This window comes from Colius striatus, chromosome Z (assembly GCF_028858725.1).
Source record: "Colius striatus isolate bColStr4 chromosome Z, bColStr4.1.hap1, whole genome shotgun sequence".
NCBI classification, from domain to species: Eukaryota; Metazoa; Chordata; class Aves; order Coliiformes; family Coliidae; genus Colius; species Colius striatus.
The window spans coordinates 64,941,300-64,957,635 of NC_084790.1; the positions used below are offsets into that span (position 1 = coordinate 64,941,300).

At 45.3% G+C, this 16,336-nt stretch overlaps 1 protein-coding gene across 2 annotated transcripts in view; it reads left to right on the plus strand.

Moving 5' to 3' along the window:
• Nucleotides 1-4,630: 4,630 nt before the first annotated feature.
• Nucleotides 4,631-16,336, plus strand: part of LOC104561327 (transducin-like enhancer protein 4) — a 104,463-nt gene continuing 92,757 nt past the window's right edge. For both annotated transcript variants that reach the window (XM_062017556.1, XM_062017557.1), the window contains exons 1-4: nucleotides 4,631-4,803; nucleotides 5,239-5,336; nucleotides 6,454-6,517; nucleotides 7,927-7,971. In XM_062017556.1, coding sequence (XP_061873540.1) covers nucleotides 4,759-4,803; nucleotides 5,239-5,336; nucleotides 6,454-6,517; nucleotides 7,927-7,971 — 252 coding nt within the window. In that variant the 5' untranslated portion in view covers nucleotides 4,631-4,758. The remainder of the gene's footprint in view (nucleotides 4,804-5,238; nucleotides 5,337-6,453; nucleotides 6,518-7,926; nucleotides 7,972-16,336) is intronic.

Consider the following 16,336-nt stretch of genomic DNA (forward strand, 5'->3'; position numbering starts at 1 on the left):
AAACCTGAGTTTATCTTTTTGAAAGATAAGAAGAGCACCTGTCACACAGTGCACCTAAATATGTAAATATACTGATGTAAGACTTACTCTGAAGCATTTTGAACTGATTGATTTATCAGTTTAACACTTTATTTTTGTGCGTGTGTGCATGCATGCGTGTGTGTGTACACAGCTGACAAAGCATGGTGACCTAGTAACTGGGTCTCAAAATAAACTGTGGTAAGTTGCAGTGCTGGGCACAACTCACTTAGTCTTGAGCTGCAGTCCTTCCTGACAGAAAACCTGTGGGTTTGCACATAAAAGAGTCTCAGGATTAGACCCTTTATTAGAGGTCCTTTGTCATTGTTCCTCTCCTCAATAATAGGAGAAAAAGAGTGGATGCGATGTTTTGCAACCTCTGGATCCTCTGTGATATTTTCATAAGTTTTTCTGCAGCAGTCAAAACTCAGTACACTTACTGTGCATATAAAACTGCCTAAATATTTCCTGCAGTCGATTCACTTTTGAGAAATCTTTAGGAAGATGTGTAAAACACTTAAAAGCTATCTTCACCACTTGCTAGATAATAGTACAGGTTATATAATCTACCACAAAAGATTTTTCATAAAGGAAGGAAAAAACAAGGAACTTTAAATACAAAACTGCCTATATTTAAAGACTCATAAAGCCTGTGTCATAAGTGACAAAAGGTGGGAAAATAGAATTACACTGACATTCTGATCTTAATTCACATAATTTAAAAGCGGCAAGTCAATGTGCACTTTCTCTTAAACTTCTGGGTTTCATGGATCTTGTTGGAATGCTGCAAAACTGCAAAAATACACCGTGATTAGTTACATAAAAGTTCAGTATATGGATATATACATCTTGCTAAAGCTTAGCGAACCAGACTGCCCTACTTCCAGACATACAAATTCACTAAAGATTAATGGGCAAGTAAGAGTGAATAGTGCTGATATTTTGACTAACATCACTGGGAAACACCCTCCAGAAGAAGAGAGAGTGCTTTGACCAAAAAGCTGAACGTTTGCTTTCTGAAGCGTTGAATACCTTTCCATTTGGAGTTCTGTACCTTATGCCAAACTCATGCTAGGTGACAAGGAATAAAAAATTCGGCTGTTATTTTCTGAAAATAAGGTGTTTATTTCATAACTGGACTCATCCTTCCCAGGGCTGTGGATCTGAAGGCAAAATCCATTGAGCTCTTGCCCATCACACTTCCAGAGATGCTTGCAGCTCTGTGGAGCGAGTTCTATTCTCACACAGCTTTCAAGGATTTGAGTGTCAGGCATTTAAGCATTTGCAGATTTGGCAGCCATACTTCTGAATGTCAAGACTTGATCCTGACAAATGGTGAACGTCCTCCTCTTCAGAGATGTTGGAAGTGCTCTGCTGCCTAGTGTAGGGTGCTCATGACCCCTTTCTTAAAAACATTTTTGGTGCTGGAAGACTTAGCACTTGAGAAACAGTGTAATCAAAATTAAGCTGGTGTTTTATCTCCAAATCTTTAAACTATATTTAGCCATCTAAATCCCACTGGAACATTGATTGTGAAGTTGGTAAATAACAAAATACTATCAGAAACAAAATACGCAAGTGGGCTGGAGGCTGAGTATTGCAACACTGAACGTGTAGACATTTTCAGTAGTTTAAAAACAGGATGAGAAGGCCATATTTTGGTCCATTTCCCAGTGGATCACTTGCTATTTTAGGAAAATAATTGCTTCAAATGAATTCAGAATCAGATTCCACAAACTGCTCCAGATGCTGGTGGTTACAGCACTCACCATGGAGGAAGCAGGTGTCAGTTACAAAGTACTCCACAAAGTGCCTCCTGCAGTTCTGAGCTGTGGCAGAAGATGGACACCACTACCACCCTCATCAACACCATTGCTATCCTGCTTCAGAGTCCTCGGCTCCTGACTACTGGACCACCTCAGACATCATGTAAGCAAGGCAAAAACTCGGTGGTGTCTCCAGCTGTCCTGTTAGTTGCTGGCTTTAGCCAGAGATCAGAGGGGAGTAAAGAGAATTTATGACTGAAGTATCCCAGAAGTACTATCGTTAGGACACTAATGGACAAGTGCAAGTTTTGAGACTACAGATTTGAGAATACAAGCATAAAAAATGATGTGACTAAACAGCATCTATTTTGCATGCGGGTTTAAACCGCAGTTCATTGGGAATACAAGGTGCTTGAAGGCAAATCTAAGCATGACAGGCCAAGATAGAAAAAAACCTCATCCCGACTCTGTCCCTCACGTGTACGTCACTGAACGGCATTGTCTGCAGTGGGGCTCGGCAGAAAATTGGTTCTGGAGTCTTTTTAGGACACAGCACGCCTAGGTGCTGGATGTTGTGGGGGTTTTTTGGGGGAAGGTGAGGTAAAGCGAGGCGCTGGCGCTCGGGCCTGGCAGCACCGGGGCAGGTACGCAGCGCGCCGGACCGGACGGGCGGGGTCTCACCCTCCGGAGCCCGCGCGCCTCAGGAGCCGCGGCCGCCGCGGCCGCGCAGCCCGCCCAGTCCTCTCCGTCGGCGATTTCCGGGGCCGTTTATTGCCCCTTCAGAAACCGGGCCCTCGGGGCCCAGCTGCCTCCTTCCCACCTGGCGCCGGCTGAAAGTGACCCGTCGAACGTCAATGTACTTCTACATCACTTAAAGGTGGTGTGTTTTAGCCTGACTCTGGCGGTAGCTAACACCTCTCCCTGCAACCGCTTCACAGAGCAAAGACAGCCACTTAAGTACAGCCACCAGGAAAGAAAGCCTTAAGTCACGCCGCCTTCAGCGACCGTGAAAAAGCCGCGCTCCGCCTGTCCTGGCCATGTTCAGCGGCACCGGGCACCAGTTAAGCTGCGGCGCTGCACCTTTTCGGCGTCCGCACCAGCCCCCCGGCCCTGGCGCCTGTACACTGTGCTGCTGCCGAGGGAGGCCCGTCCCGGCAACGCGCAGCCCAGGAAGGTGAAGCGGCCACGGGCAGGGGGCCGCCCGCACACCGCGTCCGTCGCCCTCGCGGGTTTCCGCGTCCCGCACGGTAGACCACGCGGGTCTCCGCCCGCCCCCGAAGAGCCCCCCCCGATCGCAGGCAGGGCGAGAGCAGCCCTCCCGTCGCGGTCCGCCAGGGCCTCGGCACGTCGCGCCTGTCTCTTTAAGAAGACGTTGCCCCGTAATTAGCGCGCGTCCCTGGCGGCCGCCGGCCGTGGGCGGGCGGGGCGGGAGGCGGGGGCGCGCGCCCCCCACCGCCCCCCGCTCCCGCCGCGCCACCGCCCCGCGCGGAGGAGGCGGCGGGAGCAGCGGCGGGAGGCGGAGGCGGCGGCAGCGACAGCCGACACCAGCCCACGTTACTTTGATTGACGGCTGAACAAATGTTTCTCCTGTTCGAACGCCGGCGCCACGGCACGCCAGCGATCTCGAGGCTCCACCTCGGGCGGCGGGCAAACAGCGGGGGAGAAGCGGGGCCAGCTGCCTCATTGGCTGCGGTATCGCGTCACATCACGCCCCCACGTGGGGACCAGAGCCGGACCCGCCCCCGCCCCTCCTCGCTCGGGCCTGTGTGCCCATTTGTCAGAGGGGAAATGATGGGCATTAATACTGAACGGCGATTAACGTGCGGCTGCCGCTGATTGGTAGCCGACGACGCCCTTCGTGGGCGGAGCGGCCGAGGGGGTGCGCGAGGGAGGCGGGCGGCACCGCGGTGCCCGACGGGAGGCGAAGTCTCAGTGGCGGCGGTGCGTGGGGCCAACTGGGGGGGGGGGGGGAACGCGGGGACTGCGGCTCCCAGGGTGCTCCGCGGGCGGCGGTCTTCCGGCTGCCGGTGAATATGTATCAGAATGTTAATGACGAGCTGCTGCTAAATTTGGTCAAAGGAGTCACCTCGGCAGAGCGTGCAGTGGGAGCGGCGCGGAGCGGCAGCGGGCCGGGTCGGGCCGGGCCGGGCCAGGGAGAGCAGAGCAAATCAAAGCAAAGCAGGGCTGGGCTGGACTGGACTGGACTAGGCTTGGCTGGACTAGGCCAGGCCGGGCCTTTGGGCCGCGCGCGGGGCTCTGCTCCGCGCGGCGCCCCCGCTGCTGCTGCCACCGCCACTTCCCGGAGTTTCGAAAGGCGAGGAAGGGAAAAGAGAAAAAACACCCCCATAAATAAAGCAGCTCGGGCCGTATCTTCTCCTGCATCTCTCTGATTTTTTTTTTAATTAAAAAAAAACAAAAACAAAAAAACAAACAAAAAATATCGGAAAAAGAGCGGCCAAGCAGCAGTGGCGGGGGAGATGCGGTCCGGCCGCTAGCAGCGAGGACTGGCCCGCGACACAAAAGGGAAGCGCACAGCCAGTGCTCGGGGCAGCCGCCAGCCCGCCGCAGCCATCCTGCCCCGTTCCGCTCGGCGCCGCGAGACCCGGCGCCGGCAGTAAAAGTTTGCAGGAGGGGAGGAAACTGCCGGCGGGGATCTCTGGCGGAGCGCACACGGGCACCGGCCGAGGGGCTTTCCCCGCCCTCCTCCTCGCCTGCCGCTGTACGGGGCTCGGAGCCCGCGGAGCGGCGCGCTCGGGAGAGCTGGTCGGCGCCGCCCGCTGACCGCCCCCGGGGGATGTGGCAGCGGCCCCTCCGCGCCGCGGACGCCGTCGCCGCCGCGCCTCACTGCTGCCGGCGGTGCCCCGCCAGCCCCGGGGCGGCGGGGCCGGGGCGTCCCTGCCCGCCGTAGCCACAGCCGCGCCTGCAGCCTTGATCCCTGCCGCTCCGGCCGCCAGCGCCCCCTGAAGCGGCGTGGATGATCCGCGACCTGAGCAAGATGTATCCGCAGACCCGGCACCCGGTGAGTTACGGCGGCGGCCCTGCGGGCAGCGCTCCGGCGTGGGCACCGCGGAGTTGTAGCCATTTTCTTATTGTTGTCCGCCGTGCCGCCGCCCCGGGCCGGAGTTGGCTCCTCCGAGTTACTCCCGCCCGGAGCGCGGCGGTCCCGACGCCCGCCCTGCGTCCCGCGGCTGCGGCCGGTGCGGGGGGTCCGAGCGGGCGACGCCTTCCCCCGCGACGGCCCCGTCCAGTTAACAGTCTGGGGCGCATCGGGCATCCCACCGCTGCCCCAGGGGCGAGGGGGAGGTCCGGGGCGTTGGGGGGTCGGGGATCTGCGCCTCCGTGGAGCTCATGTGCGAGAGCCACGGCGGGGCAGCTGAGGGGTGGCGGCCGGGCGGGGGGAGCTGCGGGCGGGCGAGAGGGGGTGATTAAAAGACCCGCTGTTGCTTGCTTGCAGGCTCCTCACCAGCCAGCGCAACCCTTTAAATTCACCATTTCCGAGTCCTGCGATCGGATTAAGGAGGAGTTTCAGTTTTTGCAGGCTCAGTACCACAGGTAACGCTGCCGACTTTCCCCCAGCCCCGTGTGGGCTCGCCACTTGCCGCAGCCCGGCGGAGCGGCGGGCCGGGGCGCCGGGACTCCGCCGCCGGGAGCGCTTCCGCCGGGCCCTCCGCGTCCCGCCGCCGCTACCAGCCTTCAGCGCGCCCCGGGGGGAACTCACAGGGGCCCCGAGCCGAGAGGGGCGAGCGGATCTTCTTGTTTTCCCCGTGCTCATGTTTGTGATTTGCGTGGGGTTTTTTGTGTTTTGTTGATGTTGTTGTTGTTTTTGTGGGGTTGTGTTTTGTTTTATATTGTTTTTTCAGTGAGGGTTTTTTTCTGAGGAGTGAGGGTTGATGGAAAAATGTTCTCTGTCTGGGCTCGTCCTCTGCTTTCATTCAAAATGCCGCTCAGGACACGCATCTTGTCTTGGCTCAGCCCCCTCGCGCCTTTCATTGACATGTCAAGTGCTGATAACCTGGAAGTGAGGCGGCAAGCTATTTCATTATCCTTAGGTGAAAGAGCGCTGTGTCCTCAAAGTGACAAGTGACTTCTGGCAGCATTGCTTATCGGGCTTCTGAAACAAAATAACCGATGGAGGTGTTCATATTTACCACCGTATTCCTTAAATTACCTGCAGTATTTTCCTTGCAGTTCTTTCATCAGTAACAGCAAAATAAAAAACAACAAAAAAATCCCAACAACTTTTTGCGTCTTGAAGTGGTGAGACACCTTTCATAACTCTTTGGGTTGAGTGAAAACAAGAGGTGACTCAAACTCTTTCAAATAAAAACTCTGAAACACAAATTAAGGATTTGTAAGTGGCTTTTCAAGCTTAAGTGTTAGAGGTATGAATACCTGCGTGCTTCTGTGAACCAGTGCAGAGATTTTTTTTGTTAGAGAAAAATTGTCTCCGGTGTACTGCATGCAGTTGGCATAGATGAGGATGTTGCACAGTGTCTCTTGACGGAGGAAAAGTACAGACCCCACCCTAAACTCCCAGACAAGAGCTGGAATGCACATTTCTGTTTGTGTATCAGAGAAATGCTTGGAAAGGGGAGTAGCCTGTGCTGAGAAGAATGTGAGTTTTGTATTATGAAGTACCCATGCCTTTTCTTTTTTATGTCTTGTACAGTTTAAAGCTAGAATGTGAAAAACTGGCCAGTGAGAAGACAGAGATGCAGCGACATTATGTCATGGTAAGCAAGCTGCATAACCAATTCAAAATGTCTATTAGCTTGGTATACTGAGACCGAAATACATTCAGATCGCTGGAGGCGAACAAAAAGATTACCATAGCACTGCTGTTGTTGAGGTTGCATCAGTGCTTCTATTATAAATCCTTAGTTCCAGGGCTTTATAACTTGTTTGCAGCAGTTATTTTCTTTACAAAACCTGCTTTTTAACCTTTTAAGCAATTGCGGATATTTCTTCCAAGTGCTAGCAGATTACTTGTCAGCCCTTAAATGCCATGTACAACTTTAGTAGCATACCTGGGGATGATGTTTTCACCTTAGCTGGCTTCTCCCAGCAACCCTGCTTGTCTATGTAAAGCGGTTCAGCATAGTATTTTTTCTATGATTAGAGTAAGCCAGAATTGTACATGTATTTACACAAAGCCAAAGCCTACTTTCTTGCTAGAACTGTTGCACCTGGGCAGCTGGTTCGTCATTTCACTAAATTCAGAAAGGCAGGGAAAGGCATATCCTCAATGGTTGTAGTTTGCTTGGTTAAATAGCGTGCATAGGAAGACATCTCTAAATGCATAATTGCATGATGGATCATGGTAACTCCTGAGGAGCACTTGCTATCTATTCTTTTGTACATGCACGAAGGATTAGTTTTTCGTTTTATATGTGTCAAATAGCACTCTTGTATTCACAAAAAAGAGTAAATAACCTTGAAAATTTCTTAACCAAGAGCATCAGCAGATGTTAAAGCTCTCAGTTGTCTTTTTCATGCTTGATACGCCCAAGTCTTGGAGATTGTTTGGTGCTAACATTACACACTGAATTGAGTTCCCTATAATACTCATGCACAACAGGACATATGTAGCTTGGTGTATCTGCCTTGGCTCTGCATTTCCATGCTCTTTAATTTTTTTATGCATCCCTGCAATTTAATTTAAGGGGTTTTTTTTGTGTGTTTAAATGTAAGATACTGAATAACTGGTCTGTTAGACTTCGTTGATTTATATGAGTCTCCGGCTTCAAGCACTTCAGGCGTTTTTTTTGGCATCTTTTATGTGTACTAGGGAATAATATCTTGAGCATTTTTTGTGTGTTTTTTTTCTCCCTACTTCTAATTGTTAACTCTGGTTGTGCTTAGTTTTCATGATTTTTTTTTGTTGTTGTTGTCTGATTTTTCTTTGTTTTATGGCTGCTCTTTGTAAATTTGACACAAAGCAATGAAATTAAAGCAGAAATAAAAAGAATGAAAAGAAAAGAAAGGTTGCTGTGAAATGCTTTTTCAATTTCCAGGAGTTCTTTGAGGCCAATGAATATATTTAGGTCTGTATTTCTTTGTATAGATGATTTTTGAGATGAAGTGAATTTTGGAATAGTTTTCAAAATTGCAAGGTCTAATACAGTGAATTTTTCCTTCCTAGTATTATGAGATGTCCTATGGGCTGAATATAGAGATGCATAAACAGGTAGGTGGATAATTTGTTTTGTGTAAGAATGTTCTGTATAATTTCTCCCATCAGTCTTAAAACAGATCCGTATTCTGTGTGACTTATTTTGACTGCATACCTGAGTGCACTGGTAATTTTTTCGTACTTAACCCGTCGGTGAAACTTCCATCTTGTGTATAGTATTTGTGTCCTGTGTAGGTTAAGGTATGAACTATCAGTTGTGGATTATTCATTTGACTTTCTACATGAAATCTTTGCATGGCAGTACAAGTAATCTTACACCCGACAGGGAGAGGGTGTATGTGAGTAGGGATGAGTATGTGGGTACCTTCAAATCTACCTGACCCCTAACCTTCCGGGGTTTTGTTTAGGAATGATAGCTACATCACAAAGGCCTACTAGGTGTCAGGGGATTTGTATTTGAGTGTGGAAAGACTTAAGTTAACCTATACTGATGTAAGCTGGAGCTAGAAAAGCTGTTGATGCACAGCTAGCTTCGTGTTTTCCTCAGGCTGCATACTTGGACCTTTGTCCAAAACCTATGTCTTAGCTCCCAAGTAGGAAGCTTTCTGCATGTGAGGATGTTAGCATGCGGGCTTTATGCCTTGAAGTCTATCACAACCAAGATTAGCAGGAGATTAGTCAGATGGAGCATGGTAGTGTAAATCAGAGTTTCTTATTTGGTAATATATGTTTTTAACCTTCTGTAGAGGAGAATGAATGAAACATCTGACCTCTTTTCCAGTGAGGGAACTTTTTATATGGTAGAGTTTAATACTGACAACTCGTTTTAGCAAACGGTTGAGCAATTTGACAGCGTTACTGGGGAGTGTAAACTGCAGAAATAAATAAATGGTTGGATAGGAGAAGAAAGACCATTTGAAAATTGGTTTGTATGCATTTCTGTTCAAAGTTAGGGATTTGGAACTTCTCTGGGTTGTGGAAATAGGATTTCTTTATCTTGTTGAGAGCAGACATACAAGTCAAATGTTTTTTCATGTTATTTATTATTTATTATATTTTGTATTCCATTAGCATCCCATTGCCAGAGCACTGATGAGGGCCATTTGCACTCGATGGCATACAAATACGAAGATGGTGGGATTTCTTGCCTCAAAGCATTTTGCCTCTGCAGCTCCAAACTTACGGGTCCGGTTACATACATGTTATTTTACAGACATGTGTAGACCCATTAAATTCAGGCGCCTTCCTCACAGGAACTATCAAGACTCAACAAGTGTGTTTAACAAACGAGTGAGGAAAAAGGCTGTGGTTGCGGCTGGTGAAAAGACTGGTCACTGACTCTCCTGGGTGTTGTGTCTGTTCCGAAATAAGTAGCCATGTTGTTTCAGGTTCCATTAAAAATGCAAACAAGCAACTGAAAACCCAAAACACCCCTTCCTGCCTCCCATCAGTGAAGCAGTAAATACACAAACAGTTCACAAAGACCAGAGTCCTTACAGGCCACCTACCTATGCTTTTGAAAGCAAGCATTGCAGTCAAACTTATTTATATTTCTAGATAACAGTGTTTTTACAGCAATTAGTTGTAGGCTGAGTGCACAAAATTCTGTGAGACAAAACCAGATTGCAGGTGCGATGTGTAATTAAATGGTGGGACTGGATAGGGAGGGAGTGGTGTGGATGGGGGGAACCCACAGCAAAAGTCCTTTTAATGTCTAAATGCTTTACTTTGAAGTTGTATACAGTTACGACAATGGAGCCATCAGTGATATTCTGGTGAAATTAAATACTTAATTACAACTAAATGTAGGGATTACAAAAGACTGTAATTTTAATGAAACACCTTTTTCCATTACTGCTTAGGCTGTTCGAATTAGTAATTTTAGTATCGTATTCTCAGCAAAACACTTAAAATATCTTGTCACATGTTGATTCAAATTAGCTGCAGCTAAGAAACTTGTTCACTATCATTCTTAAATCTGATATCAATTGCACATCCCTCATGCCTCCCTTTCTGTTGCAACAGTGGGTGTTTTTTTCCTCTCTTGCTTCGGTAACTGCAAAAAATTTCCCATCTTGCTTTATGAGCACAGCATTAAGGTCCAATTTGGGGCATTATATAGATAGCATTGATTGCTTCATTTGATGTGTGTGAAGCCTTTTTAGTCTTCCACCTTAAATTCCCTTCTCTTCCTCTCTTGTCTTTGAATTTTGCTCGACTGAAACTGAGCTATTCACCCTTTTTTTTTTCTTCTCCCCCCCCCCCCCTTTCTAAATTCAATCATATAAAAAATCCTGAGGCAGTTTATCACATTATGAAATACAGACAGCCCTGCAAACCACCTACTTATTATATTTTCTTTCTTTTTTTTTTCACTTTAGCACAGAGGCATATCTGTCTTTATTTGTTTTTCTGGGCAGACAGCCTTGGTTCCTCTCAGGTTCTTTTCCAGATGTACTTGCTGGATGCCCTTGTAATGGAAAGCAGGCAATAATGCAGTGAAGTTGCCCTTCGGTGTAATTGGGCCTAGTTCTCAAGATCAAGTTAGGCTTATTCACTTATTAGATTTGCTTCTCAAAGGGTTCAAGAGCAGGACTCCCTGGAGTCCTTGGAAGTACCCTAGTAATTGGTGGCCCTGATATTTGAAACCTTTGTGTATTTTTCTGTTAAAGCTTCTGTTCTTCTTGGCTGCTCCCAGCCACAGAGTATTTATTTTTAGAGAAATTTTTCACTGGAACAGAAAATGATGGCTGTGATGGAGTCATGACTCTGTGACTTAGCAAATTGATAAAAGGATAAACGCATAGAGAGCAGCGGTAGTGAGTGTGCCTGTGTGTCTGAGGGGGGAGAAGGGGGAAGAGCATTGCTTCCCCCCCCCCCCCCCCCCCCCCCCCCCCCCGTGCGATGCTCATCATCAGTCATCCTGTGTTGATTTTGATAGAAGACTATTAAAGTGAAACCTACGGGGAATTTGTCATTCTGAAAGGAAAGCTAATGTAATTAGTACCAATTAAAGTACATTTAGTAAATTGGATTTAATCTTAATTAAGCCTGCATAATGTTGCCAATTTTTAACAATTATGTTTGAGAACATAATTAATTTAAATTTTGGTAACTTAGTAAATAGCATTAGACTGGTAGAATTAGTCATTTGTATTTTTTTTAAAGGCAAGTGTGGGTTATGTTGTGACATGTGGTGTTATAGCCTAAAATGCTAAGCTAATTTTAGATCTTCAGTACTAGGATCAATAGAACTTCAAAATAGATGCACTCTGGACAAGAAAAGGCACTGAGTTGGGGGGTTTTGCATTGCAATATGAACAGACACTTCTCTACAGTTTTAAATTTCAATATTAGCATAAATACAAATGTTTGAGTGTGGTCTGAAGAAATGGTCTGCCTATTTCATACTAAGTTGCCTTTTAACACTTTCAAGAGGCTTAGCCGACAGTCTGTAAATGAGGAGTTGATGTGCTGCTCCATGTTTCTAATGTACTGTTGCATTTTGTGGTGGTAGTGATTTGGTTTCAGCTTTTTTAGTGTTATGGTAAACAGTTGATTTAAATTGCTGTACTCTGACATGCTTACTGATGGTTTTAATTCAGAATCATTGCTTAGAATAGGTGACTGTATTTGGCTACAGGCAACAGATATTTGTGAATGGGACTGATGGAAAACCGTAATAGGATACAGCATTCACTTTTCACTTCAGTTGTGGTTTTTTGGAGGTAAATATATAAATTCTGAGCCACTCTTTTTGGTCAGACCTCCATCTGTGAACTAATACACATGCTAAGGATATTCAGCATTTTTGAAGGAAAATTCAGGTCTTTTAAGAATCTGAGTATTAAAAAAATAAATGAAATTACTTTTAAGATTACAGTTAAAAAATAGTTAAGTCCAATCCATGTAAATTTTATTACAAGACTTGGGCAACAACCTTTTGAGTGCTGCTAAAATATTAATTGGATAGAAATGAAAGGGCCTTGCTAGCTGATAGGATGTCATAATCATAGTTGCAGTAGTCGATGGTAAATGATGATAAATGGCATTAGGAACCTTTTAGCAAACTGTAATAACTACGAGGAGGGAAGCAGTATGGATTTGCATTATATCTGATACCCTCTAGTAACAAGTGGATTGCCAATACTGCTTGTTTAGCATTTTCTAAGGGCAATAGGATATTGATTTCTGACTTAGAAGGAACGGCTCTATTTTCACCATTGAAAAGTATTGCAGGTTGTTAAGAAGAAATTGACTTGAAGAGGCCTGACTGCTGCCCATCATGGAGCAAATAAAGCAAAACTGCCGAAGCATGGTGGAGCAGCGAGATGGGGCCCTCAGCAATTTGTTGCTATTAATTTACCATGCTCGACAGCAAATCAATTGGCATCTACTTCATCTGCTGGAGAAAATGCTGTCCAGGGCAGATAAAAGGCCCTGTGTGGTACAGGGAATAGACCGGATTGGCCAAACGGAGGCTGCAGTTAATGTGTAAATAAGTGAAATCAAGGCCACTGTTGCCGAGAAAGCTGTTTTTAATTAGGTTGAGGCTTTATAGTGAGCTATTTAAGAAAGTAGTATGGAGAGTAAGGGTAGATTTATTGCTGACTGAGTTAATAGATGGGCTGTACAACATCCCAGCCTTGAGTCTGCTTGCTTCTTAAGCCTTAGTAAATTATTTTGGTAAAGAGGTAAAGATGGGAATCAATTTGTTTAATTTAGGGCAGGGTTTTGACCGTTTTTCATCTTCATGGCCGTAAAACGCATATATCACAGAGAAGTAGTTTGTATATGCACTAGCTATGTAATGGAAAAATACTGGGGTTTTTTCCTCTCATTTTTTTTGGCAATGATCTGGGCTTGCTATGAATGTATGTGAATGCATGTGTGCACTTTTTTTTTTTTTTAAACACAGTCAGTAGTTGAGTGTATATTGTATATTGTCTTCCATTTGAAGAATAGCTGGAGAGCCAGCTGAAATTATACTGACTGAATTCGTTCTCCATTATAAACAGTAGGAAAGATTTAATAGAGATATAGGCAGTGGGTAGTCAGAACTGAACTGGAAAACTTCAAAATGAGACAGATTGCAAGCAAAATCTAGAAAACTGTAGCTCACGTAGGACTATTAAGGAAGAAGAGAAGAACAAGTGGCTTTTCCATCAAAGTTGCAGAACGTAAAGAATAATCTGTCAAATCAGTTTAAGAACTGAGACTTGTTTGTCCCAGTTTTAGGTTACTTAGCCTCTGAAGCCAGCAGGAAAACTTAAAAGCTTATGAAAATTTAGAAAGTGTGTTATTCTGTAGTTAAGGAACAAACCTTTTACTTGGTAGTAACTGCTATGTTCTGAATCCAGATTCTATGCGTTCTTTGCCTCATGGTACAGATGTTAGACAGCCCATTAATTGCTGGGAAGTTCATTGCCACTTGTTCATGAGTTACTGTTGAAACAACCTTTCCCCCCAGAGCTACTGAATACCGTGCATGAGGACAAGAACTTTCACTTCTCCCTGGTTTTGCTGTTCATAAGCAAAAGAAAGTGCTGTTTTCCCCTACTTAGTCTGACAATTCAATCTGATTCTTAAGACACTGGGAAGCAGCACAAAACATGCTGAACAAACTTTTAAATTAAGACATGTGCTCTGTTTTTACTGGTAGAAGGCTGTGCTCTACAATGCTTAAGCCTAAAAGCATTTTTCTGTGTTTGAAAGACGGTAATTGCCATGATGGTGTTAGTTTAGGGGCCCAGTTACAATTACAGAGGAGGCCAGTGGTCACTCCGCGGTTTGGGTTAGTTAACAGCTTGCCTTGAAAAAAAGCTCCTGCATCATTTTTCATTCTCTTTTTTTTTTTTTTTAAATTCATGAACCTCCATCATCTTTGCAGTTTGCAATAAGGGACACCATTCTGCTGAGAACTGCCAGCCCTTTTTTTGGGCAGCAGTGTAGTGGGAAGGCAGTGGGGAGAGGTGGTGTGCAGCCCTGCAGTGGGAGGCACTGCTGCTGGCTTGGCTGTTTGTGCTGGCCAGTGTGGCTGGAAATACGACTCTGCCATAAGGCTCTGGCTAAACAGCTAGAATTTACAGCCTGCCTGGAGAGGAAAGCTGTGTCACTATTTTGTGTATAATAATTTTTATGTGGTAGAGATTTATCTTCATTTTGGGGGCAGAAAGGAAGTACTGAGTTTATTCAACATGGGGAAAAAAATTAACTAGCAGATGGATTTCAAAGTCAGGTATTGGGATGCTGCAATGCCCAGACTTACAGCATTTGTGTAAGCTTGATTTTGCCCCATTGTGTATGTGCATCGTGGTGCAGGTCTATACTTGCTGTCTCATTACCAGTTTTCCTAGAGGACCTCTTTCAGTGCACAAAATAGACATTAAGAAAGCAGAATTAAGCCTGCAGTGGCAATAGTAAATCTGGCTTGAAAATGTTTGGCTGCTTGGCTCCACAGTTAAATAACTAAGGTTAAGGATTCAGGCATGGGAAATCACTGCCCTTGTAAGTTCTGTGAGGCAGGGATTCGTATTTTGGTTCATGTTACAAAAAGTAAAGGGGCTGCTCACGTAGATCAATCACAGTGTATACCATGGACTTGGTGCATTAAAGCTGGGAAACAGATTTTGTGACTCTTATCACCATTTGACAGCCTTGGTGTTAAATCAATTATCAATTAGGTCTTACTTTAACTTTTATTTTTTCTTAAATGAGAAACTGTGATGTACTATTTGTGGACATAACAGAGAATTGGGTTTATGATAGACATGGGCCAATTTGTGAACAACCCAGTTATAATTGTCCTAAAAGTCACTTATTTTATTGTCTGCAGATACAGCACATCTGTTGCCACCGACTTTCATAAAATCTGTTTAGCCACAAGGCACAGCAGGAACAGAACAAAGATGATAATGTGAAACACAGGATGTATACATAACCAATTCTTACATTAACTAACAGATGAGAATATACTTAAAGCCAAACCTATCTATACTCCAGAAATGTTACTCTATGAAAGAAACTGAATTTTAAATTAAAATTTAAACTTTATTTTTAAATACAAAATCATCAAGTGATTTTAAGAATATCTGTTTTTCCTTTGTTTATTGGTATAATTTTATAGATTTTGTCTTGTTCGAGGTTATATTTTTACAGTTCCACTGGTACTTTGAAGTACTTCTGTAATATTTTTCACTTGACATTGATTGTCTTGGTGGTGGCATTAGCTCTATAGTTCAGCAGGAAGTGTTTTGGCACAGTGGCAAAAGCAGGTGTCCATAACTTATTTTTTTCTTTAGTAATGTTTTTTAAATGTAGATGAAATGTGTAACAGATAGTAAATTGAACTCTAAATAGTGCTTTCTTGCCTGCATGGATAGGATTTAGATATAAAGAATCATCTTTCCTAGCACAGGACAGGTATATAATACTCTGATATTGAACAGTGTGGCGTTATGGCTAAGATTTTTAAATATGCAATGTCAGGCAAGTCAAAGTTATAGTCACCACTGTAAACTTGAGTTGGTCTCTTTGTAGTTATGTGTTTGTATGGTGGGCTGTATTTCTAACTCCCAATGTTAAGTCATGCCAGTCCCTAGAAAGTCACCATATTGGCTTAAAATCGTAAGATAAAAATTTAGGGTTCTTTTATTTTTCTTTCTAATTTTAAGCTGTCAAACTGATTTTGGCTTGTGCCTCCTAGTTTTTCACAGAATATCACGGGTTGGAAGGAACCTCAAAAGGTCATCTAGTCCAACCCCCCTGCCCAGAGCAGGACCACCTAGAGTAGGTCACACAGAAAGTTATCCAGATGGATTTTGAATGTCTCCAGAGAAGGTGCCTCAGCAACCCACCTGGGCAGGCTGTTCCACTGCTCTTTCACTCTCACAGTGAAGAAATTCTTGTATTTCTTTGGAACCTCTTATGTTCTAGCTTATGCCCATTGCCCCTTGTCCTGTCATTGGCCATCACTGAGAAGAGCCTGGTCCCATCCTCCTGAAACCCACCCTTTACATACTTGTAAACGTTAATGAGATCACCCCTCAGTCTCCTCCAAGCTGAGGAGCCCCAGCTCTCTCAGCCTTTCATCATAAGGGATATGCTCCCCTCCCTTCATCATCTTGGTAGCCTTGTGCTGAACAATTTCCAGTAGCTCCCTGTCCTTCTTGAACTGAGGGGCCCAGAACTGGACACAATATTCCAGATGTGGTCTCCTGAGGGCAGAAGGGGAGAAGAACCTCTCTCAACCTACTGTCCACAGCCCTTCTAATACACCCCAGAATGCCATTGGCTTTCTTGGCCATGAGGGCACATTGCAGGGTTGTGTCATCCTGCTGTCCACCAAGACACCAAGGTCCCTTTCCCCTACACTGTTCTCTAACAGTTCATTCCCGAGCCTGTGCTAGTACATGGGATT